The sequence below is a fragment of the Topomyia yanbarensis genome, chromosome 1 (assembly GCF_030247195.1).
Source record: "Topomyia yanbarensis strain Yona2022 chromosome 1, ASM3024719v1, whole genome shotgun sequence".
In the NCBI taxonomy this organism is placed as follows: domain Eukaryota; kingdom Metazoa; phylum Arthropoda; class Insecta; order Diptera; family Culicidae; genus Topomyia; species Topomyia yanbarensis.
In genome coordinates this window covers 140,845,400-140,873,202 of record NC_080670.1, presented here as the reverse complement: position 1 = coordinate 140,873,202, position 27,803 = coordinate 140,845,400, and the positions used below count along the sequence as shown (strand labels likewise).

Here is a 27,803-nt window from a genome sequence, read left to right as displayed (position 1 = left end):
GTGGAAGGATGTCGTATTCGCCATCACATGTTATTACACAACAACCAGCCAATCCGAAGTGAACCAGCTGAATCAGCGAAGTCATCCGAAACCGTACACCACCACCATCATCACATGAAGTCCCTTTCTCTATTCCGATATCTACCAATCACACTATACAACGATGGGAAGCAAGTTGAAACCTTCGTTTTCCTGGATGATGGGTCGTCGTCGACTTTGCTAGAAGAGTCATTAGCAGTTCAGTTGGGAATTGAAGGAGAACCGGAAAGCCTCTGGCTAGGCTGGACTGGAAAGATTGGAAGACACGAGAAAGGCTCCAGGAGAGTGAACATTCAAATTTCGAGTACAGGCAAGAAGGAGACGTTTCAGTTGCGAAATGTACGGACAGTGAGTGAGCTTGGTCTTCCCAGTCAAACCTTGCACTATCCCGAGTTAGTAAAGGAGTACCCACATCTGCAAGGTCTTCCAGTCACCAGTTACAGCAAGGCGAAACCAGGCATGATCATCGGTATCGATCACGTGCACTTACTCACCAGCCTGAAGATTCGAGAGGGTAGAAAGACTGATCCAGTGGCGACGAAGACCCGACTCGGCTGGTGTATCTACGGAAGGAATCTCGGGAGCGACGGAACCGTAGAACAGTTGAACTTGCACGTTTGCGAAGGTATGACTAACAGTGACCTGTATGATTCGATGAAGAAGTTTTTCGCCGTCGAAGAAGCTGTGGTAACTGAACCAATCCAGTCAGAAGAGGATCAGCGAGCTCAAAATATTTTAGAAGCTACGACAGTACGCCGGGGATCCCGAATTGAGTCTGGTTTGCTATGGCGAAAGGACAACATTCAATTCCCGGAGAGCTACAAAATGGCGATGAGCAGGCTCCGAGGTTTAGAAAAGCGGCTAGCCAAAGATCCAGAGCTAAGACGAAGGGTTAACGAGCAAATCGGCAGCTACGAGCTCAAATGTACATCAGTAAAGCATCGCGAGAAGAATTGGCCAACTTGAATCCTCAGCGAGTATGGTACCTGCCTTTGGGAGTAGTGGTTAACCCCAAGAAACCCAGTAAAATTAGAATGGTCTGGGATGCGTCCGCGAAGTCTAGTGGAATTTGCTTCAACGATCTGCTGCTGAAAGGTCCCGATCTGCTTGTGTCACTGGTAGGGGTCTTGCTGCGGTTCAGACAAGGCAAAGTCGCGGTGTGTTCCGATATACGGGAAATGTTTTTGCGAATTCTCATCCGAGATGAAGATAGATGGTCACAATGTTTTCTATGGAGAAGCAGTCCAGAGGAAAACATACAAGTTTACGTGATCAACGTGGCGATGTTTGGTGCTACGAGTTCTCCATGTACGGCGCAATTTGTTAAAAATTGGAATACTCTCGATTACGCAGGTCGTTATCCAAGGGCAGTGGAAGCGATAACAAAGAACCACTACGTTGATGACTTCCTGGATAGTGTTGATTCGGTAAACGAGGCCGTAGAACTTGTGAAGGACGTGCAAGCTATTCACGCAGCAGCGGGATTCCAGTTTGGCAAAATACTGTCCAACGAGCAAAGGGTGCTCGACCAACTTGGAGAAGTGGAACCAGCAATAAGTAAATCGTTGCATCTCGATAAGGACGGAACATTCGAACGCGTTCTAGGTGTGATATGGGTTACGTCAGAAGACCATTTTACATTCGATCAGACTGTTTTGGAGGAAATTATCGATCTTGACCATGAAACTCCTACAAAGCGGCAAGTGTTACGTGCTGTAATGAGATTATACGACCCCTTGGGATTCGTCGCGCATTTCGTTGTACAAGGGAAGATTCTTATGCAGGAAATTTGGCGTACTGGTACGGACTGGGACGAGCCGATCGCCGAGCAGTTACACGAACTTTGGATGAGGTGGATTGAACTGTACAGGAAGATTAGTGAAGTGAAAGTTCCTCGCTGTTTCTTCCGGAATTTCTCGCCGCAGCAAATTACTGATGTTCAGGTTCATGTATTCACGGACGCTAGCGTGGCAGCCTGTGCGTGTGTAGCCTACTTAAGGATCACAGCAAAGGGGGAGAGCTGGTGTTCATTGATAGCGTCGAAAACTAAAGTTGCTCCACTTCGAGCGCAATCAATCCCGCGTTTGGAGCTACAAGCGGCTATGATGGGGTCCCGGTTATTACATAATATCTGTTCAGCTCTTACTATTAGCATTCAAAGGCGCTTCTTGTGGACAGACTCGGCAACAGTTCTTGCCTGGCTCCGCTCCGATAGCCGCCGTTACCATCAGTTCGTCTCCTTTCGGGTTGGCGAGATTCTATCGCTCACCAGTGTAAATGAGTGGCGCTACGTACCGTCTCGAGAAAACGTAGCAGATGATGCCACAAAATGGAGCTCAGGACCATCGTTCAACCCAACTTGTCGTTGGTACCAAAGCTCGCCATTCCTGCTAGATCCAGACAGTCAATGGCCTACAGAACGGCCAGGGGATATTGCAGCGGTAAATGCAGAAAACGAAGAAATTCGAGTGATCGCCGTACATCGAACAGAAACAGAAGTGGTGAATGTGGAACGTTTTTCCAATTGGAACCGGCTGCTACGCGCGATGGCGTATGTTCGTCGTGTTATTAATGTATGGAAACACAGACCACGTGCGAGTACGCCTCTTGTAGTTCTGAATCAGATCGAGTACTTAGAGGCAGAAGGGATGTTGTGGCGTCAAGCACAGGCACAAGCATATCCGGAGGAACTATCTCTGTTGGTTGACGGACGTAGCATTTCCAAAGGCAGTTCACTTCGTATGCTGTCTCCATTCGTGGATGAAAAGGGAGTTTTACGAGTTGGTGGTAGAATTGAAAACGCGCCAGATATTTCCTACGATGCCAAGCACCCAGTCGTGTTACCAAGAAACCATAGAATCACTTACCTCGTCGTGCTTAGTTTCCACCAGCGGTTCCTTCATGCCAATAGTGAAACAGTATGCAACGAGTTAAAGCAGAAGTTCTACATTGCGAGGATGCGAATGGTAGTACGGAGTGTATGCAGGAGCTGTCAGTACTGTAAGATTACAGGGGCAACGCCGGTGCCGCCCTTGATGGGACCACTTCCGAAGGTCCGATTGACGCCATTCATTCGTCCATTTACTTACGTCGGCGTGGATTATATGGGCCCCTTTGAAGTGAAAGTTGGTCGCAGTATCGTAAAACGGTGGATATGCTTATTCACCTGCCTTACGATACGAGCAGTTCATTTGGAGCTGGCACAGTTTGTCTACGAAGTCTTGTGTGATGGCTTTCCGAAGATTTGTCAGCCGGCGTGGGGCTCCACTCGAAGTATTCACGGACAACGGCACCAACTTTGTGGGAGCAAGTCGTCAGTTAGCAGAAGAGATGAGGAAGATTACCGAGATAAACGTAACATGTGCAGCCACGTTCACCAACGCTCGAACTCAGTGGCATTTTAACGTTCCCGCAGCTCCTCATATGGGCGGGCCGTGGGAGCGAATGGTGAGGTCCGTCAAAAAAGCAATGCAAGCCATCTCCGATAATCTACATCATCCGAGTGACGAGGTCTTGGAGACAATAATGTTGGAAGCGGAAGGGATCGTCAATTGCCGTCCATTGACTTATGTTCCTTTGGAAGCTGCAGATCAAGAGGCACTAACTCCGAATCACTTTTTGCTGTACGGTTCAAATGGAATAAATCAACCAATAGCGGATCAGCCAGATGGGCGATGTGTTCTCCGAGCCAGTTGGAATGTGGCCAAAGAAATTTTAGATCAGTTCTGGCGAAGGTGGGTTCGGGAATACCTCCCAATGCTAACCAGGCGGACAAAATGGTTCGATGCAGTCAAGCCCCTGGAACCTGGCGACCTAGTCATCATAATGGACGAACATGCCAGGAATTGCTGGGAACGTGGACGCATCCTGGAGACCTTTCCTGACAAATCCGGCCAGGTCAGGCGTGCCACCGTGCAGACAGCCAGAGGGGTGTTCGCCAGGCCGGCAGTAAAACTGGCGGTTCTTGATGTTGTAAGTGGTAGTCATCAGCCGGAGGAAGTTGCTCCGGAAGTGGCAATGGTTCACGGGTCGGGGGATGTTGGCGATACCCCTCGTCGCGGCAAGTAACTGGTGAACCAATTGACCATCCCTCGCTTGCGAAACGTCACGACCGAGCAAATCGAACGACTTGACAGTTGGGGCGATCACATCAACACAACACGATTACTCAGCACAATTGGAAGTATTCATTCAATTATAGTGAAGTGGAAGATTAACCTTTGAAATATTTATTTGCTTAATTTGAATTTACCTATTCACGTAGCCCTATTATCCACGTAGTAAGTGGAAAGTGGAGAATTAAGGTACGATACTAAAACTAATACTTACCTAGATATATTATTAAAGACTAAAACCTAACCTAAACTTACCGTTGATATAGGCTGTATTGGATTCTTTCTTTCGTGGTGAACCGGGAACCTGAAAGGTTAGGAAAGACACTGAAAATATAAACTAAATAATTATATACTTACCTTTAACTAAAACTAATGAAAAATAAATTACAGTATTTTAGCTGCTAAGTCTGCAACAAAAATACGGTGTTTGTTCTGACCATCGGGAACATTGAGAATGGTGAATATCTTCTGTTTGAGCGCAGCAAAAACTCTAATCGAGTACCCCAATTATCGCAACACCATTTGAGCCAATGCGTTAAACAAAGATGGCAGAAGCTGCTCTAACCAAAGGCTTCAGATGGGTAGGATGATAATAGAAAAAGGGTAAAAATAGGCTTGCAACCCTACATGCTCTTTTAAACACGTTTTCAAAAAATAATCAAGTGTCCCCAAATTAGGGATCGAGTCTCCACTAATCAAAGAATTTTGTTGTTTTCCAAAAATGCTCATAGCTCATGTCCAGTATAATATTTCCATGTAATTTTTTTATGATTATCAGTCAACCCTAGAAACAATATAAAACTACAAAAAATACATAGTTTTTGTATCATTCCACGGAGTAGGATTGAAAAATAAAAAAGGGGATCAAGTCTCCTCAGTCTCCCCTACAAGTTGCCTAATGTAATAATTTGAATTCGTCAATTCTGTATCGTAAATATTTAACCCTTAAATGCGCAATGTTGTTTTAGAACAAAATCCCGAAAATCGTCTAAAAATTATCGCATTGACGTGATATAGCTGTGAGACGATTTTCACAAAATTCTAAAAAAATGATTTGCGCCTTTATGTAAAACGATAAACATGAGACTTTTGAGAATTTATGATGGGGTAACGCGAATCACTTTTAAAAAGGAAACAATTACATGAATTAATGGTTTTTGTTGAAGCAAAATTCCAAATATCTCGAAAACTATCGCATTTTGGAAGATATTTGTTAAATGCATTTTGATTTAAAATGATACTTAGAATTATATTCTGTAATAAAATTGTTTGTATGTCAATTAGTATGAAATTTGAAAACATGTATAAAGTTATTGTTAGAAAAACTTTTTTTCTGATAATTTGTGCATCATGAAATTACATTCAAAATATTTCTTTTCTCCTTAGGTTTTTGTTGACAACATATAAAAAATTAGAAAAAATGTTTTTTTTGCGATTTGAATTTTTATCATAAATTTTTGTTTTTGTGAAAAATGACACAACATTTTTTTCAGTGCATATTTTTTTCGTGCAGAAGTGTTCATTCCTTGTAACTCGTTCTCAGATAGTTTTACTGTATAAAATAGTGTAATCGAACAAAAAAAAATTGAAATCATTGCACGTCTACGCCCTTTTGAAAAATTGCCCTTGTATTAGAATACTGCAATTGCGAGAGAAAATCATGGACATAACCGGATTCATAAACCGAACACAAAGTTTCGTTCGAATCTGCCGGTTTCTCATGGAATCCCTCATGTAGTATTCGACGTGGCGAAATGTTTGTTAATGAAACGGGCATTGTGTTTATAGCAACACATCCAAATGTGAAAAAGAAATTGGCTGCACTGCCAACATTGCTAGCCGCATACAGTCAACTGTCATCAATTATTCAGCAGGGCACGAAAAAAGCAAGAAAACCAAAAATAAGAAGCCAGTTGTCTCGTCCTGTCGACTTCTTGCGCTATTATTATGCTATGTTGTGGCTATTGTGTCTGCATGTTTTAAAATTAAACCAATTATTGATGACGTAGCGTTGTCATCAGCATTAAGTATAACACTGCGTTTTTAAACAGAGAATGAATTTTATTTTAGGTTCAAGAAACCTTTTTTGAGCATGTGTAAGAATATAACGCTTGGTAGTATGCGTAGGAAAAATTATGTTCAGCTTTGCCACCAGTTTGTCCATATAAAACCTTTTTTAAAACTCTAAAATAAGAATATCAGTCGATTCATTAGATTATTACGATTCAAATTATGCAAACTAGTTGGTAGAAACACAATTAAACAAGCGAAATGGTGTTTTTGAAAAAGTGACTGCGATTTTTTGTCACACTACAACACTGTGCTGGGGCACGCCACACAACTGCGTAAAGAAAAAACCTGTTTTAATCCACCTAGCGGTGCAATTGTGCCTTTCTCATTTCTCTAAACTATGGCACGGAGGCTTTTTGTGTTCAACATACTTGTGGAAATGTCCATTACATTCTTAGTACACTTTGCACGAACTTGATGAGCTACGTGTCGACGGTGAAACACTTGAAACAAAAAAATATCATACTCAATTATCCTAATCAGCATTAGATCAATGTTATCTGCTTGCTAACTCATTTTGTCATGCGGGGGTGGGTATGTGAGGAGGACGAAAGTCCCATGAACGAACGACTCCCTAGCTTAAATTGGTATGCTATGTGATATAGTTGTGGTTTAAAGATGATGGGGTTGAAAGGGAGGGGTATGAGGGCTGGATGGGGTGGTGGTCTGAGGGATGATTTATGGAGATTTTTAAAGGAGAGGAGTGAACAGTAGAGGGGGGGGGTGTAACCCCTCTCCGTAAACCATCAACTACGCCCCTGTTAAAATCCAGAAACCTTATGCGAGTCGAAAAAAAAAATTTGGCCGGGATTAGGTTGACGTTTTTCAGAGTGATTGCATAACCTTTCTATATGAGAAAGGCAAAAACACAGCCACTTTTTTCAAAAGTACCATTCCGTTTGGTCAATTGTTTTTCCACCAACTATTTTGTATAATTTGAATCGTGATAATCTAATACATCGACTGATGTATCTTCAAGAATTTTGAAAAGGTTTTATATGAATAAACTGGTGACAAAGCTGAACATAATTTTTCCTACGCATACTACCAAGCGTTAAATTCTTAACCTTCCGGCAGTCGCGCTAGTGCACTGAGTGCACGCTGCTCTGAAAATCAAGCGAAATCGTCTTAGGGCACCAGCGGCTGCTCGTTCAGTGGGCCGTAAGCGCGACTTTCGGAGGTTTAAAAAGGTTTCTTGAGCCTTAAGACCCAAAACTCCTAAAGACCTGATTCCTAAAGATAAATTTAAAGCTCCTCTGCTAATGCTTGGAATGCCAACCGTTAAGAATATCGATGCAAACACAGTTTCAGAAAGCATGAACAGTTTTACGCCATCCAATTCATTTTAATAAATATTCCTCTGAGATGACATAACAAGACCTGGTCTTCAGTCTACTTTCCACTTCTGCCTGAGTCAGACCTACAACCGAGTGAAGTGAACGACAACTACCAGCCTCTCCATCTAGTATGCATTATCTCGAGAACAAAGGAAATGTATTTATTATTACCATAATAAGCCATACCCCTTCCAAACTAATTGTAAAATGCATGTCGCAATACGGACAAGTAGAATCTGTTACGCCTGACACTTGGAGAAATTTTTTATACTGAGAATGCGGATCGAAAGACCCTACTTGACTATACAACTCAAAAATCACGGAACTATTAAATACACCACGCTATGCGCCCATAATCAGTGATGTTATTCTCCTTCGTTGGCGCGAATAAAGCCTTTCTCGATCATGCGAAATAGCGAGAACACTCTTAGTAGTCCATGCCCTTCGAACATTCACACTCATCTGTGCTCTTCAATGCATTTCTCTCTTGCGTGTTCACACGTGTAGGGTAACCTATTGATAATTCCGTAAGAAAACTCCAAGTATTTCTGTAGGTTGGTTTGAGATAACTTTATTTGATTCTTGTTCGTCAAGTTATATAATGCTAACATAGTTCGATATCGATTGATATTTCATGCACTGTTTATCACAGTCCCTTATTGACTACCATACCCTGTCATACCCTCTGCCTATAGTAAACAACACATCCATGCGCGGCGTCCATATGCAAAAGCTAAAGTTACCCACTTGAAGCTTTTGTCACATGACGTTCTGTCAGATGACATCTCAGAGCTTTTTATAGCACGTTCCGTATGACAGTTCTTACTGTCAACTGCCGTTCCGTGAATGGCAAATTGTTTATACACAAAGAATATTTCATACGTATATCACTGCGGAATATTCTTTTTCAACACTTCCCCACAATTTGCATATTCAATACACCGAATAACCTTCTGTGTATATTTTTAGGTAACCCCTTAGTGAAGGCATCTGCAGGTTGATCGACGCTGGGGATGAACTGTAGCTTTACTCTACCATTTTTTATGAGATCCCGGATGAAAAGGTATTTGATATCCAAGTGTTTTATCCGTTGATGTGATCTTGGCTCCTGTGCTATGTTGATACATGGGATGCTGTCTTCCATTATGATGAATGGTGTTATGTTTACATCCAATTCATTGAGAAGTTGTGTTAACCACACTCCTTTCGTAGCAGCGAAAAGTGCTATCAGTTCTGCTTCACTTGTTGATAAGCTTACCGTCGGTTGTCGTTTCGTTGACCACGAAATAAGATTACCGTATAGTAGAAATTTGTATCCTGAAACTGATTTCCTATCATCATTTGCAAAATCTGCATCGGCAAATCCTACTAAAGCAGGATATTCGCTATTTGATGAATAAATTATTTTTGTGTTGCTCGTTCCCCTCAAATATCGCAATATTCGTTTTAATCCTGACCAGTGCCAATCGGTGGCGCAGTTAGCATATTTGCTTAGGGTGTTTACCGCAGAGCAAATATCAGGTCTAGAAGTTAGTGAAAGATGTTGTAGGCATCCCAGCAGTTCTCTGTATGGCTCTTCAGTGATTTTTGCCTCAGATTTTGACTATTTCGTGTTGATATCCAATGGTGTCCCCACTGGTTTACAATCAGCCATCCCAAATTTACTAAGAAGTTTCTCCACGTATATAGTTTGAGAAATTTCAATAGTCTGGCTTTCCAAATCACGATTTATCTCCATTCCCAGGAAGTGCTTAACCTCTAACATGTCTTTCATTTGGAATAACCTTCTAACTTTTTTTTAATCCACGTAATTGCTTCGATGTTTTTGGCAAGTAGTAAAATGTCGTCTACATATAGTATTACTATAATGCCTCTAGATTTTGACTTGTAGATGCAGTTGTCATTTTTGAGAGGAACAAAACCTAGTGTTTTCATTGCATCATCAAAATGTTTATTCCAAGATCTGCTTGCCTGTTTCAATCCATAAAAACATTTGTGTAGATGAACAGTTTGTCTTTGCCCATTTACGTTTGGTGTAAGTTTCATGTATATTTCTTCGTCTAACTTCCCATGTAGAAATGCAGTTTTGACATCAATTTGACGTACTAACAATTTATGCTCGTTAGCAAGGCCTAGGGCTAACCGAACACTCTCTAGTTTGGCGACTGGTGCAAATGTTTCACAGTAATCGAATCCAGGACGCTGTGAACACTCTTTTGCCACTAATCGTGCTTTATATCTTCCATCTTCTTTCATTGAGAAAACCCATTTTGAGTTAATTGGTTTAACTCCTTTTGGCAGACAGTTAACCACTGCCCAAGTGCCATTTTGATGCAATGCATCAAACTCTTCTTGAATAGCATGCTTCCATTCGTGCCAATCAGAAACTTTCTTCAATTCCTCAATAGTTTGCGGAATCTCTTCGTTGAAAATCATTGCTGTTTTTGCTGTATAATCGGAATACCAACCCGGTATCTTCCTCTCCCTCTTGCTTCGACGCAATGATTGACGTCCTCTCTTTCGTCTGTGGGATTTTCACTTTGTACATAGTCAGTTTCGCCAACTGATTCTTCAAGTGAATCTAGATTATCTTGCTCTGTTTCGATAAGTGTGCGTTCTTTATGCTGTTCTTCATCAGAACGATGTATAGCAGCATCCTCGTCTTCGTTCTGTTCTCCTTGGTTTAAACGTGTACATATAATTAAATCTTGACCAGATGATTCTACGAAATCCATGTTTGTGGGGTCAATATCTTGATTGGCTCTGGTAGATTCGTTGAATACTACATTTCTGCCAATTTCTATTGAACGCGTATTCTTGTTCTATAATCTAAAACCATTATTTGCGTACCCCACAAATATCAAAGGTTTTGTTTTGAAATCTAATTTCTGACGCCTTTCTTTAGGTATTTGTTTAAATGCTTTACACCCAAAACCTCTTAAATGATTCAAGTTTGGTCGCTTTTTGAACCATTTTTCATACGCAGTTTTGTCCTCTTCTATCCCACTTGTTGGAGATCTATTGATTAGATATGTTGCTGCATATAATGCTTCTCCCCACATATCTTTCGCTAATCCACTTTCGTAAAGCCAAGCTCTGACCTTTTCCATTAAAGATCTGTTCATTCGTTCACTTACACCATTTTGCTGCGGTGTGTATGGAACTGTGAACGTCATTCTAATAGCATTTCTCTTGCCATTCCCTTCTTAAATAGTTTCTCCAAACTCGTATCTTTTCTTTCTTCTTTCTGTTGTGGGCTGTGGCTGTTGACTGGTGTTGAGGGCTAGTTGCTGTGACTATATGCCCTAAACTCGTATCACTGATATGGCCAAGTCTATTATGTCATGTTTCCAAACTCACCTTCTTTCCAATCAATGCCAAGTTTGTTCCATCTTCCGCCGACTTTTTTCCCGAAATAGATTAAGGTGGAATAAACCATCAACGAAGATTCCTGAAGCAATTACTTCATCTTCAAATTCAAAGATAACCTCGTCATCTGTAAAAGTAACCCTCTTACCATTTTTGCTAACTCTTCTAACCGAAAGGAGATTTTCTTCAAGACCCGGAGTAAAAAGAACATTGTACAATTTCAATTCCTTTATTGTATTGTTACCCACAACACTCTTTAATCGCATTTTTCCAACTTTTGTTGCCCGTAAATTATGGCCCGCTCTCGTCGTCGAAATGGTGATTGGCTTCTCTAATTCTTGGACATCTTCCAGCAGCTTCTCGTCATTAACCATGTGGTCGCTTGCTTCTGAGTCAATCACGAATCTGATTCTCTTACCACGATCCGCTTTGGTCATCATTGCAAAGCTCTTTTAGGCTCCATCTTTTGCTGCTTCTTGAACTTCTCTTTCTCCTTCGCGTTAAACTTTTTCATTAGCGGGCATTTATTTTTAAAATGCCCAGTTTCGTTGCAACCGAAGCATCGGGTTACATCTCTCCTTGGCTTGTACTTTGAAGAAAGCGTAACATTTTTCGTTTCTGTCTACTTCTCTTCCCCAGCTTCAGCATCGATGAACATCCGCTTAATCTCCAACAATGGTTTAGCACAGAGTTCCTCGTTTGGCAGTATCAACAAAGCGCCTTTGACGTGTCGATACTTCTCTGGCATAGAAATCAGTAGAGCATAAACTTTTTCCGATACTGTCATTTTTAAACCCATACGATCTAGCTCGCGAATAATCAGATCGTACTCATCAAAAATCATGGACAATTTATCGTTATGTCTTTGTTTGATGGTATACAACCTGTCCCGCATATTAACCATAGCGGCTGTACCGCCCTTTTGGTACGTTCTGACCAGAGTATCCATGGCTTCTTTCGCATAGTTGAGCCCAATGAGTTTATTCAAAACATCATTGTTGACCATCATGACAATCTCGTCCAATGCTTCGACGTCGTCATCAAGCCGTTTTCTGAGCTTAGCCTTCCTGGCTGTTTCTAGCTCTTCCGAGGCACCTACTACTGGTTCGTAGAAGTCCTCTTCTTCGGGCGTTCGTAGCAACGTGTGCTGGAGTTTCATCTTTATAAGATGATGTTCCATTCGACATTTCCAGGCTGGGAACCGCAACTCCCAACCGTCGAATATCGATTCGCGGTTGACGCTACCGAAGTATGCCGTCGCCGGCACGGTGCGCTCGAGAGTTCCCCTCTCGTAGCCACCACCTCTTCTGTCCTCGAGAGTGACCCTCGGCAGATCCTCCAGCTTGCTGCTGGGTTGCCATCCTTTCGGCAGATCCTCCAGCTTGCTGCTGGGTTGCCATCCTCTGCTTGCTCCCGAAACGCTGGTGCTCGCTGGATGCCGTTCCTTCCCGAAACGCTGGTCCTCGCCAGATGTCGCTTCTGTTCGAAACGACGGTTCTCGCTGGCCGTTTCTACCCGAAACGCTGGTCCTCGCCGGATGTCGTTTCTGTCCGAAACGCTGGTCGACGCTGGATGCCTCTGCTACCGGAACGATAGTGCTCGCCGGCCGTTTCTACCCGAAATGTTTATCCTCCAAAACAACTATTTTACAATAGTCCAGGTGGCTAGTTCCAGTTAACTACTGGGCCCATAACCTGTTGATAATACCGTAAGAAAACTCCAAAGTCCAAGTATTTTTGTAGGTAGGTTTGAGATAACTTTATTTGATTCTTGTTCGTCAAGTTATATAATGCTAACATAGTTCGATATCGATTGATATTTCATGCACTGTTTGTCACAGTCCCTTATTGACTACCATACCCTGTCATACCCACTGCCTATAGTAAATGACACATCCATGCGCGGCGTCCATATGCAAAAGCTCAAGTTACCCACTTGAAGCTTTTGTCACATGCCGTTCTGTCAGATGACATCTCAGAGCTTTTTATAGCACGTTCCGTATGACAGTTCTTACTGTCAACTGCCGTTCCGTGAATGGAAAATTGTTTATACACAAAGAATATTTCGTACGTATATCACTGCGAAATATTCTTTTTCAACGTAACCAACCAATTTTTCGACCCCTAGAGGAAGTGAAATTACGTGAACGTCAAAAAATATTTGCTTGCCTATGTTTTTAATGCAATACATGCACGAGTCTGCTCCAAAATTACTGTTCTTGAAACAAAACTGTCAATGGATGTTTTATACATTTTTAGTTTTATCATTTTGAGAAATAGAAAAACTTTCGGTACAATTAGGTTACTGCAGACTTAACAAAGCAGCATTAAATGTTATACAATAGAGTTAATTATAATATATTTCGTGTAACAATTCATCTGTAGCAGTATTATGGAGTAACATCCTCAAGTGGATGATAAATCAAGGTTCAAAGTTCGTCAGGAATCTTCTTGTACTAAATATTAATTTTTAATTCTTTTGTTTACGAGGTGGTTTCTTGTTATTCTTTCTAAGCTCTGTTTTTCTTTGTTTCTCTTCCTTTATTTCCTTTTACTTCAGTTTTCGCCTTGTGGTATTCAACTGTTCGGCGGAACGTTACAACAGCAGGACTACGTCGCTTGAATCGTGTTGTTCTTGTTCGTGTGAGTGTTTCAGGCGATTCTAAGAATTCAGCAAGCACACTCTTATTATCATTATTTAGCTGTGATGTCTCTTAGATTTATTAACATATAGCTCGTCGAATTCAACAAATTCGAACTACGAATGTTCTTCAACATGAATTTCAGAAGTCTCCTCTTTGGTCATATTATGGTCTTCAATGAAATGTTCCTCAATCGTTTGATTTTCGACATCCATTGGTTTGATCATTTGTAAATAATTTGACCAAAAAGAGCAGGCGACCTACCGTTACGAAATTTTTCACTTTTTGATTATTCTAACTCGATAAACTACGCTGTCAAGAAAGAAAATCGAGGGGTGTCCAAAATGAGTTGATATCAATTTTTTAAGACATATTGTGGACACCATTTATTTAAGATTTCTTAGATAAAACATTACGAAGAAACCTTTTCAAACACGTAACATGCATAATACCAGATCAGACAAACTAATTAAATCGATAAAAAATATTATAATTGTACATTTAAATCCAATTTGAAAATGTATCATTTCCACCGGTTCTTCTTTGCTATCGTTGAAACATGAAACGTTTTCGGTAATATTTTTAAAAACTGTGGATTCTGTTTAATTTTAAACAATTAGAGTTGAACTAATGATATTGAAACTTAATAGACAACCCAAGGAATGTAATTGCTCCATCAAACCAAACAAATGCAGAGAAACTTGGCAGTGTAAGAGGCAAATACATTAACAGGGTCCAAAATATGTAGGGGTCCAAATTAGGTTGGTTACCCTAGAAGCATTCGCGAGCAAAGCTTCCTGGAATGCGGTACCTACTATACTGTCGTTATATGTATATTTGTCCGTATAATGGCAGTATATGGAAGCTTGCTAGAAAACTTGGGTTTCTTGCGAGTATTCGCACGCGGTTTTGATTCACCCGGGCGCGAACGATGAGGAACGCTGGGCATGCTATTCGTACACGCCTGTGAACGAACGGGTGTGATGTGCTTCTCGTTCGTTTCGCAACACTGCTCATAACGTACAAATTTCTACGTGCATGCTAAGACAAGACGTGACAATTGGCTTCTTATTTTTCCTTCAACATTCTTCTTTTCGCACATTTTCACCCTGCCGAAATCTTCCGAACAGTGTTGCTATTTTTATTCATGAAAATGGAGTCTTGTTGATTTATTTTATGCCGGAAATATTTTGTATCTTGAATCCACTATATTGATGAAGGGCACCGTTTTTCCAGGTAATGGGTGTTTGGTAAGGTTTGATGATTTATCTGAAAATTTTTAGATTATGGTGTAGTTTTTGTCTTATTTTTGTTAAAGTTAATCAACCACGTATACGGTAAATGCATGATAAATACTTGTTTCACTTTGCCGCACAATTTCTGTTCAATTTAGTCATTTTTGCTTTTTTGAACGGTAATAATTTTATTTGTCAAAAGTAATGACACTCTTTCCAATAAATTTAACAACACTGCTTAACATCATTTTGCTATCCCTGCAGTAACATTGCAAACGGTGCAAAAAGCCAGAATCAACCAATCAGGAGCTGGACCATTCTGACGTAAAATTGGAACAAAAACGGCCCCCCTTATTGACACGTCTTGTCTTAGCGTGCTTGTATTAAAATCAAACGCTACACCATGAACAATCGTTGCGCAATACGTAGATACAGGTACATAGGAGAATGCATCTCAGAATATTGCCAACTCATCTAAGATAAACCGATCCAAACAGTTCAAATACCTGAACTACAGCTGTTAATATCAATAACGAGGGGTTTATGTTGCTCATGCGCAAGTGCAAGTAGCAAAAAACAATATCCAATCGTAGGCACTAATACAGCTTTAACTATGAAGACCTCGACGTGAGACATGAGAGAAGCAAATAATCCCAAAGATGCAGATTACGAGGTAGTGCGGCTTCTAATACAGGTCAAACATCGAATCGCTTTCGAACAATAGGCCAATATGTTACTAAATTCCGATAGCGGCAAAGTTCTACCACAGATAACAGACATTTAGGCTAGAACAAAATTTCTTAAAAAACCTGTGTAAACTTTCAAATTGAAAAACGTTGGAAATCCGTGTTGCACTATTGCCATCTACGCAACTGTTTGCTACACGTGTTTAACAATTGCACTCTAACTGCATTGCGTCGATCATTGCGCCATCTACAAACGTTTGCCAAACGTGTTTCAGAGTCTGATTTATTTGGAATTTCAGTAGCGGGTATTTACACGTTTCGAATCGAGCCTAGACGTCTGTTATCTGTGGTTCTACTGTATGGATTTTGTAGGCTTTTTCGAAAAATTAAAGGCAGAGAAACGAAAGATATAAAATTGAAGGCGGATGGATTTTCTAGAGAGAATCAGTTGTCAGGTTTTAGTAAAGTACTAAGAATGCTTCCTGGTGGGGGCGCGAACATACGACGGGTGGCTTATAAGACTAATGCCCTCTGAACCGCCAGACCAAGGTTAAGAATTAAAAGTCGTAGGACATGGAATACTGTATCGGAGGCATGACGTGACGTGTGTTATCTTCCGAGGCCTGGTATCAATATCGCATTACGAGCAGTCTTAGCATAGACCGATTAAATAGGATTACTTGTCAAATACATGCCTGATTACATCACTGAGCAATGACATCCAAATCAAATTTTCGACTTGTGTAAAAAACAACACCGTCATTTTGAACAGCGAGTAGAGGCCGAAACAACGATCGACCAGCAGACGTTCGGTAATCGCTATACGGGCCTTGTTTGCGTGCAAATTTGGGTAGAATGGTGATTCACGCGTGCGATGGTAATTTGCAACGTATATTTATTTAAATATTTGCGCATATTTTGTAGAAACAATTGTGCTGGCTTATATGTTGGTTCATAAGGTTTTAACTGTTTCTAACCATGAAAAAGTGACATTAGCATTCGTTCAATATTCTATCTAACTCCGCATTAGCCAAATATTTTCTTGTACTGAGTAAATTGTGTCTTTAACTACTGATAATTCGACAGTGGGAAGTATTATCGTTTCCACAGACTGATTGTTGATTATTGCAATTTTTAAATTGGGGTGTACCGCTGTATTGCATATTGCTGCATATAACCTAACTCAAATCAAGTCATATTCTTTGTGTTTCGGATTCTCCTCGTCAGTAGCTAACAGCTGACTGGGCCGCTAGCCGCGCCACATTGGCGTGGAAGCCACAAATAGTTTCGGTTCAATTTGATCCTCGTTAGTAAAAAAGAACTTCTGTGCGAACCGGGACATAAATCTAGATAAGTCGTTTACTGTACACATATGTTATGTGTCATTTTTTGGATCTAGTGTCTAGCTAGCGAGTAGCAGCCCAGTAAGCTGTTAGCTACTGACGAGGAGAATCCGAAACACAAAAAAATATGACTTGATTTGAGTTAGGTTATATGCACCAATACCCGATCAGAAAACCATATCAAAAATATATCAAAATTATTGCTCGTTTTGATATTTATATCATATGATCATAAAGGGCGAAAACGAAATTATTGCGACACATTCAACAGGGCATAACTTTTTTATACCATTGGGTAAAAATCAACCAAATTTTGCACACTTTCTCATTGATGTGTATTGTTTACATGCTGTCAAACTCGAAGTCGTGTTTGTCGATTCAACGAAAATGACGGTGAAACCAACGCGAGTCGAGAGAACAAATTCTTTCCAAACACCTGGAATTTCCTGACCTGTCGCACCGGCAGTTGGGAAAAATGTTGAACATTCACCATTCAACCGTCTCCAGAGTGTTGAAGCGGTTCCAGGAGCGGTTGACGTTTCTGACCTGTGTTTCGTTGGTCACAATAAATCCGTGGTCACTGGGCCAGCTTAATATAGACCCCTAGAAATTTTGTTATATTTGTAAATATTGTCAGTAAATGTCTAAATGTGAAATAAATGTCATAGCTTCCATGTTTACATGTTTGAAGGATGTTTATTTCATGTTTAGTAGTCTTCGGTTGGTGCCCGTCAGTATTTATTCATTTATTTATTTATTTATTTATTTCCCTGTTATTTATTTATTTATTCCATATTGATTTATTTACACTATTTATTTACTCAATTATATATTAATTATATATATATATATATATATATATATATATATATATATATATATATATATATATATATATATATATATATATATATATATATATATATATATATATATATATATATATATATATATATATATATATATATATATATATATATATATATGTATATATATATATATATATATATATATATATATATGTATATATATATATATATATATATATATATATATATATATATATATATATATATATATATATATATATATATATATATATATATATATATATATATATATATATATATATATATATATATATATATATATATATATATATATATATATATATATATATATATATGCGTTTCGAAAATGGTCCGGGAGTGGTACAATGGCTCTACACTTTCGCGCACTTTTCGACACCTTATTGTGGCATCTTTTGACCAATAGTGCACTCGCGTCGCTTGTTCTTTTCACCGGGCCTTTGCCCGCAGAACACTACACTGGGATCCTAAACCGTACCGAAAAATAACGGGTGGATCGTTCTTCGGATCTGTCTGATCCCACTTTTTGCGAAAACTACCAAACGGATGAAACGCACAGTCCCGGTATTGCGATGGGACGACGCTGCCGCGGGTCTTCACTCCTCGGACCGAACTTTAGTGATTCCTCTTGTTTTCGTCGCGGGAAGCCCTTTTTATCTCCCCGTGCCCCCGGAAACCATCTCCACTCGCGATCGATGACCTTTTTTCGCATACAGCGTAGCAGGGGAAAACGTTGTTTACAAACATGTATGGGTTGGTGCCCCGATAAAAAGTTTATCTGAATTTTTAGATCAGATTGGTTGCATGCATAACCTTTACATTGTATAATTTTCACAAAATAAACAAATGAACAAAAAAATGTAAATAAACTATCTGACATATAATATAAATAATTGAGTAAATAAATAGTGTAAATAAATCAATATGGAATAAATAAATAAATAACAGGGAAATAAATAAATAACAAGCAAATGAACAAATAAATAAATAAATAACAAGCAAATAAATAAATAAATAAATAAATAAATAAATAAATGAATAAATACTGACGGGCACCAACCGAAGACTACTAAACATGAAATAAACATCCTTCAAACATGTAAACATGGAAGCTATGACATTTATTTCACATTTAGACATTTACTGACATTATTTACAAATATAACAAAATTTCTAGGGGTCTATATTAAGCTGGCCCAGTGACCACGGATTTATTGTGACCAACGAAACACAGGTCAGAAACGTCAACCGCTCCTGGAACCGCTTCAACACTCTGGAGACGGTTGAATGGTGAATGTTCAACATTTTTCCCAACTGCCGGTGCGACAGGTCAGGAAATTCCAGGTGTTTGGAAAGAATTTGTTCTCTCGACTCGCGTTGGTTCACCGTCATTTTCGTTGAATCGACAAACACGACTTCGAGTTTGACAGCATGTAAACAATACACATCAATGAGAAAGTGTGCAAAATTTGGTTGATTTTTACCCAATGGTATAAAAAAGTTATGCCCTGTTGAATGTGTCGCAATAATTTCGTCTTCGCCCTTTATGATCATATGATATAAATATCAAAACGAGCAATAATTTTGATATATTTTTGATATGGTTTTCTGATCGGGTATTGGTGCATATAACCTAACTCAAATCAAGTCATATTTTTTTGTGTTTCGGATTCTCCTCGTCAGTAGCTAACAGCTTACTGGGCTGCTACTCGCTAGCTAGACACTAGATCCAAAAAATGACACATAACATATGTGTACAGTAAACGACATATCTAGATTTATGTCCCGGTTCGCACAGAAGTTCTTTTTTACTAACGAGGATCAAATTGAACCGAAACTATTTGTGGCTTCCACGCAAATGTGGCGCGGCTAGCGGCCCAGTCAGCTGTTAGCTACTGACGAGGAGAATCCGAAACACAAAGAATATGACTTGATTTGAGTTAGGTTATATGCAGCAATATGCAATACAGCGGTTCACCCCAATTTAAAAATTGCAATAATCAACAATCAGTCTGTGGAAACGATAATACTTCCCACTGTCGAATTATCAGTAGTTAAAGACACAATTTACTCAGTACAAGAAAATATTTGGCTAATGCGGAGTTAGATAGAATATTGAACGAATGCTAATGTCACTTTTTCATGGTTAGAAACAGTTAAAACCTTATGAACCAACATATAAGCCAGCACAATTGTTTCTACAAAATATGCGCAAATATTTAAATAAATATACGTTGCAAATTACCATCGCACGCGTGAATCACCATTCTACCCAAATTTGCACGCAAACAAGGCCCGTATAGCGATTACCGAACGTCTGCTGGTCGATCGTTGTTTCGGCCTCTACTCGCTGTTCAAAATGACGGTGTTGTTTTTTACACAAGTCGAAAAATTGATTTGGATGTCATTGCTCAGTGATGTAATCAGGCATGTATTTGACAAGTAATCCTATTTAATCGGTCTATGCTAAGACTGCTCGTAATGCGATATTGATACCAGGCCTCGGAAGATAACACACGTCACGTCATGCCTCCGATACAGTATTCCATGTCCTACGACTTTTAATTCTTAACCTTGGTCTGGCGGTTCAGAGGGCATTAGTCTTATAAGCCACCCGTCGTATGTTCGCGCCCCCACCAGGAAGCATTCTTAGTACTTTACTAAAACCTGACAACTGATTCTCTCTGGAAAATCCATCCGCCTTCAATTTTATATCTTTCGTTTCTCTGCCTTTAATTTTTCGAAAAAGCCTACAAAATCCATACAGTAGAACCACAGATAACAGACGTCTAGGCTCGATTCGAAACGTGTAAATACCCGCTACTGAAATTCCAAATAAATCAGACTCTGAAACACGTTTGGCAAACGTTTGTAGATGGCGCAATGATCGACGCAATGCAGTTAGAGTGCAATTGTTAAACACGTGTAGCAAACAGTTGCGTAGATGGCAATAGTGAAACACGGATTTCCAACGTTTTTCAATTTGAAAGTTTACACAGGTTTTTTAAGAAATTTTGTTCTAGCCTAAATGTCTGTTATCTGTGGTAGAACTTTGCCGCTATCGGAATTTAGTAACATATTGGCCTATTGTTCGAAAGCGATTCGATGTTTGACCTGTATTAGAAGCCGCACTACCTCGTAATCTGCATCTTTGGGATTATTTGCTTCTCTCATGTCTCACGTCGAGGTCTTCATAGTTAAAGCTGTATTAGTGCCTACGATTGGATATTGTTTTTTGCTACTTGCACTTGCGCATGAGCAACATAAACCCCTCGTTATTGATATTAACAGCTGTAGTTCAGGTATTTGAACTGTTTGGATCGGTTTATCTTAGATGAGTTGGCAATATTCTGAGATGCATTCTCCTATGTACCTGTATCTACGTATTGCGCAACGATTGTTCATGGTGTAGCGTTTGATTTTAATACAAGCACGCTAAGACAAGACGTGTCAATAAGGGGGGCCGTTTTTGTTCCAATTTTACGTCAGAATGGTCCAGCTCCTGATTGGTTGATTCTGGCTTTTTGCACCGTTTGCAATGTTACTGCAGGGATAGCAAAATGATGTTAAGCAGTGTTGTTAAATTTATTGGAAAGAGTGTCATTACTTTTGACAAATAAAATTATTACCGTTCAAAAAAGCAAAAATGACTAAATTGAACAGAAATTGTGCGGCAAAGTGAAACAAGTATTTATCATGCATTTACCGTATGCGTGGTTGATTAACTTTAACAAAAATAAGACAAAAACCACACCATAATCTAAAAATTTTCAGATAAATCATCAAACCTTACCAAACACCCATTACCTGGAAAAACGGTGCCCTTCATCAATATAGTGGATTCAAGATACAAAATATTTCCGGCATAAAATAAATCAACAAGACTCCATTTTCATGAATAAAAATAGCAACACTGTTCGGAAGATTTCGGCAGGGTGAAAATGTGCGAAAAGAAGAATGTTGAAGGAAAAATAAGAAGCCAATTGTCACGTCTTGTCTTAGCATGCACGTAGAAATTTGTACGTTATGAGCAGTGTTGCGAAACGAACGAGAAGCACATCACACCCGTTCGTTCACAGGCGTGTACGAATAGCATGCCCAGCGTTCCTCATCGTTCGCGCCCGGGTGAATCAAAACCGCGTGCGAATACTCGCAAGAAACCCAAGTTTTCTAGCAAGCTTCCATATACTGCCATTATACGGACAAATATACATATAACGACAGTATAGTAGGTACCGCATTCCAGGAAGCTTTGCTCGCGAATGCTTCTAGGGTAACCAACCTAATTTGGACCCCTACATATTTTGGACCCTGTTAATGTATTTGCCTCTTACACTGCCAAGTTTCTCTGCATTTGTTTGGTTTGATGGAGCAATTACATTCCTTGGGTTGTCTATTAAGTTTCAATATCATTAGTTCAACTCTAATTGTTTAAAATTAAACAGAATCCACAGTTTTTAAAAATATTACCGAAAACGTTTCATGTTTCAACGATAGCAAAGAGGAACCGGTGGAAATGATACATTTTCAAATTGGATTTAAATGTACAATTATAATATTTTTTTATCGATTTAATTAGTTTGTCTGATCTGGTATTATGCATGTTACGTGTTTGAAAAGGTTTCTTCGTAATGTTTTATCTAAGAAATCTTAAATAAATGGTGTCCACAATATGTCTTAAAAAATTGATATCAACTCATTTTGGACACCCCTCGATTTTCTTTCTTGACAGCGTAGTTTATCGAGTTAGAATAATCAAAAAGTGAAAAATTTCGTAACGGTAGGTCGCCTGCTCTTTTTGGTCAAATTATTTACAAATGATCAAACCAGTGTAGTGTTCTGCGGGCAAAGGCCCGGTGAAAAGAACAAGCGACGCGAGTGCACTATTGGTCAAAAGATGCCACAATAAGGTGTCGAAAAGTGCGCGAAAGTGTAGAGCCATTGTACCACTCCCGGACCATTTTCGAAACGCATATATATATATATATATATATATATATATATATATATATATATATATATATATATATATATATATATATATATATATATATATATATATATATATATATATATATATATATATATATATATATATATATATATATATATATATATATATATATATATACATATATATATATATATATATATATATATATATATATATATATATATATATATATATATATATATATATATATATATATATATATATATATATATATATATATATATATATATATATATATATATATATATATATATATATATATATATATATATATATATATATATATATATATATATATATATATATATATATATATATATATATATATATATATATATGTGTGTGTGTGTGTGTGTGTGTGTGTCGGTCTTACCCCAACAGTGCACATTTTTGTTAAATGCCCAATAAACAGTGTTGGAATACTCAAACTTATCCTCAACGCAGATAAATAATGATATGGAGAGTAGATTAGAATGTGCGGCAAAAATACTGGTGATTTCCAAAGCCTTTGTGCTGTTAAAATCTTAAAGTGTTTCAACTAAAAATAACATCCAAGTGCGCATCAACTTTGTTTTCGCATGTTTTGTTTATTTTGTGACGGTGGATGAATCTATATGGCATCTGTGTGTCTCGAAACGCTCAAAATAATCGTACTAATGATATCCTGTTATTATTGTATGATTCAAAATTTGATATCTGGGAACAGTCGTGGGGTGTCGGGCTTACCCACGGTGTCGGACTTGCCCCCAGTTCCCCTAAATGTATCCTATAAGCAGAATGTAGAGCACTTGCAAATCGTCTCTTACGAAATAAAATGACACTGAAGGATGCAATGATGTGCGTAAGGATCACCTGCTTGGAAATATCCAAACCAAGAAATAATCCCACAGTATAAATAATTGTTTATAACACTACGCTCCAACTCTCTTTCCCTCACCACATGATGAAGCTACAAAAAGCACATATCTGCATCACGCATATTCACACTTTATTACTCAGGCATACATCTCATTTTTAATGAAGATAAAGATTTTTTTAATTTTTTTTTAAATAAATTAGAAGGGGTGTCGATCTTACCAATAATTTATAATGATTATAATTTTTTTAAGCGCTGACAAAATTAAGGCTTGTTAAAAAATTTCCGAAGAATTCAGCGTAGAAATTATAATTCTCGACAAACATATGATTACGGCTTAAAAGCCAACTGTCAAAATTCTCTTTGAGAGGAAATTCCGGACGAACCGTTACTGACTAAGCACAGTTCATAGCAGTTATTGAAAGAGAAAACTTTTCTCTTTTGTTCACTACCAACATATGTGATTGGTGAGTAACGGTTTGTCCGGAATTTCCTTTCAAAGAGAATTTTGACAGTTGGCTTTTAAGCCGTAATCATATGTTTGTCGAGAATTTTATTGATTTTTTGATTACCAAGAGAAAGCTTAAGGTGTCGGTTTTAACCACAATTCCCCTACTGCAGATACAGAAGGTTTTTTTGTGTTTTTTTGTTTAAAATTTTAGAACATATAATTGTATCGAGTTAGTCTTCTTGGTTTCTTATAACCTATTACTGCTACAGATACGTTCTTGCTTCTGTTTTTAATAAATAACGTGCAGGACACGAACCTCTGAATATAGGCTCGATATCTCAATGTTTATTTATAAATCATTATCATTCCACTCGATAATATTGAGATGTCGAGTTTTTAGATACTCAGCGTCTTTATTCCAACTGCATACAATCAGTATCTAAAACGCCATTGACTTAAATAAATTGACAGTAACTTTTCATCGAATCTTCCTTTTTCTATTTAATTCCATGCTGCAATCAACTCGCAAAACACAACATTACCCAGTTACTTTATTCAACACTTCGTCGATTCTTTTCGTCAGAGTTGCATTGATTTGATGCTAGGAAATTTAGCTGCTCATGAGCCCATTCTTGAAGATGATATGTGCAGAGCCTTGGTTGGCGTCGCATCTAATCTAATCGTTCCGTCACATCGTGCTCCCTTAGAGTACTACAACCACGGTCTAATGGGTGCTGAGCACATATTATGTGAAGAGCTGTTGCTCAATGCCAGGTTAATCCTCTTTCTTTGTGTGTTGAGTTACTTCTATGCTGGTTTTCCGAAGAGGCTTATTCATATCGAGTTTATTGTTTGCAGTTACTACTTAGCCCGCTTTAAAGATACCTATCGGCAAGCCACAATCGATATGATGTTGGGTAACACTGTCTCTGCGGAATCGGTGAATGCTCTAGGTGGCCAAGCTGGAGCGGTAGACGAAACTGATGCTTTGGAAGGCGCAGAGCATGCCAGGTTGTTGGTTGAGGACTGTAGACGTCTGCTACTAGGTACCACACAGTTTCCAGTTGGTGCCTGGGGTCTTATAGATTCCGATCCAAGGTAAGTGTGATGTAATGCTTAGCTGAATCAGATCATTAACGTTTGTAATTTTCCTGTCATTTCAATAAGTTCGACCAGTTCCAGTAGTGTAGAAGAAAAGTAACCGATAATTTAGTTCATAAATTTGCTTAGAGTATAATGCCAAAGTTGTAATTGCTACCTTGATCGCTTTGATTAATTGTAATTGTAGTACCAAATCTCAAGTTGTGTTGTTACATGTTAGATGTTTGTTTTTGTTAGTATGCACAAAATAATCTCATCTTCATCTAGAAAGATCCTATTAGAAGAGTTTTTGGAAATAAAAGGTTCGAGTTTAGCGAGATTTTAAAATATTTTTTATTTATGTTTTTTAATTTGTTCGATGCTAACATATGCAATAAAAAGTGTTAATGTAATCTTTCATGCGCAGCACAAATTCAGTTTTCCCTTGGAAAAATCTTGAAAGTTTGAGCGTATTTTATACATATCTTTTACAAGAAATGTTAAAAAAAATATTCCAACTCAATTGCGTTTGAATTAGAATGCCTACTGAATCCATTCAGTATTCGGTACCGGTTTTGGTTGGTATGGTTTGACTGGATAGAGGTATAATTATGTCGGCCATTTCGAAATCTCTTTGTGATCCGCTTTCAATTCAATCGAACTCTTCAACTAAACGCAATGACGACAGTAGCGTATCTGGTGATACCCCAATTTCACACAATGGGTGAATGGAGAACAGTGAGTCTAGTTATGTTAGGTGTGCATACTAAGCTGGATGGAACTATCCAAGTCAATCTTGGATATCGCAAACATTTGGAGAAACATCAGATGTTGCTTCACGCTGTTCTCAACCCCTATTCGAAAGATTTACGGCTTAGTAAGGCCAAACTGGTGCGGAAGGGGGCCAATTAAGTCAGTCTGACGTATTCTTGTTGGTCACATCATTAGCGTTGCATTAGAATCGGCAGACAGCCTTAGTTGATTATAGGATTAGATAATATGTCTAAAGTGTCACTTTCACTTCACTTTTCACAGTTGATATTATTCGAGTCAGTAGAACTCCTTGAGCGTTTCATATTAGAGATCTAAGGAAATCAAGGATTTTTTTTTTGAAAGAGATCTCTTCTATGAGAGGGTCAACCGGCAGCGTTGAAATGCCGGAAAAGATGAGTAGCGGTAAGCGAGTTTTACAAGAGAGTTTCACGAGACACTTACTACCATTGAAATGAAATCTGTAAGTAGCACTAACACACATCTAATTTCAGGAACTGTACGAAATGGCCCTGGGCCTGTGGCCTTCGACTGGCATGGTCCATTCTAATTGGTTCGGAAGTCTTCTTGGCTGGTTGGTAGCTGTGTGCTCCTACTTGCAAGATAAATTCGTTTACGTGGGGACAGGTGGATCCTGCTAGTTGTCGACTTTTTTGACCTTGGGTATTTCAGGAAAGGAATGCAGGACTGGAACCTAAGAGATAGTTAATTATTCAGGACTTGTTCTTATGATTATTTAACTCGACCAAGCGCATCGGCTCTTAGAAATGATAAGCAGCCCCTTCGGGTTGGTGTAGTCTGTTCGAATCGAACCAGGCGGCCATTTGGTTTGACCAAACTTTATGGGGAATAGAAGATGAATATTTGTTATGCCCTTTATGGGCAGAGATTCTTTTTGTGAAACCCTAAAATCCATCCTTCACTCGTCTAGTCATTCAGCATAATGATAGTAGAAAAATTGAGGATTTGCCTGATTCATACTGTAATGATTACCTGTATTGACTAGAACAGGGATAATCGAATTCGAAAAAACAGCACAGTTGTAAGAAAAAGTATTCGAAATTTGCCAATATAACGTAGACCCCAAGGCGATGGTGGGATAATTTTCCATACAATTAGACTAGATGACATGACATTACACGCTCTCTGAAACAAGCTTGTGCCAAATAGTAGGTACGTGTGTATGAATGTAAGTTCATATTATGAATGTGTATAGGAGCAATGTATCCCTGAGCAACATGGAGAGACAGCCTCTGAGCCACCAAAACGCTCATGGGAAGACGGGTGCGCGGTCATAGGTGTGACCATAAAGCACTGCACACACTGGCAAGCGCAACGGTGAGACGGTAGGTGTTCAGTTGATGCACATATGTTGCGGAAATAGGTTGTTGGGACAGGTGGTTGTTCGCGTTCGTGCACTATTCAGGCTGAAAATTTTGAGGTGAAGTATTCTAGTTCAAAATAGTTTGAGCTTTGAAGTATTTTAGTTCAAAATAGTTCAGAAATGTCACATATTCTACATTAAAAGAAAAATATCTCCCGTTTTCGAATTTAAAAACTCTGATATTACAAAGTTTTTCAACATATCCAAGATATAATCGAGTAAGATAAATTTAATAGCTCATTAAGCTTACGGCCTAGAGAATTCGTCGCTGTTGTGGTATCTTACGACAAGTGCCATTTAGCACATTTCGAGAAAAACGATTTTTAAAGTTTGAGATTGAATATCTTGAAACTTTAACCCTTTCATGCCCAACTTTTTTCTAGTGCATATAGGGTTTCAAAACTATTTTTCCTTGAAAACGGTTGGGTCAAGAAACACGAAAAGCCTATTTTCATAAAGATAGATGCTTCCATGGCAGTGCTCGAAGCTGGTCAATGTTTACCTTCTAATGCTCAATACAATTCTCTTAGAATAATTACAATA

At 38.7% G+C, this 27,803-nt stretch overlaps 1 protein-coding gene across 1 annotated transcript in view; it reads left to right on the top strand.

The window, feature by feature from the left end:
- The window catches only part of LOC131695818 (phosphatidylinositide phosphatase SAC2), a 69,015-nt gene that overhangs the window by 11,712 nt on the left and 29,500 nt on the right, over positions 1–27,803 (top strand). Inside the window, exon 6 of the mRNA XM_058984387.1 lies at positions 24,884–25,123. Within this exon, the coding sequence (XP_058840370.1) occupies positions 24,884–25,123 (240 nt within the window). The remainder of the gene's footprint in view (positions 1–24,883; positions 25,124–27,803) is intronic.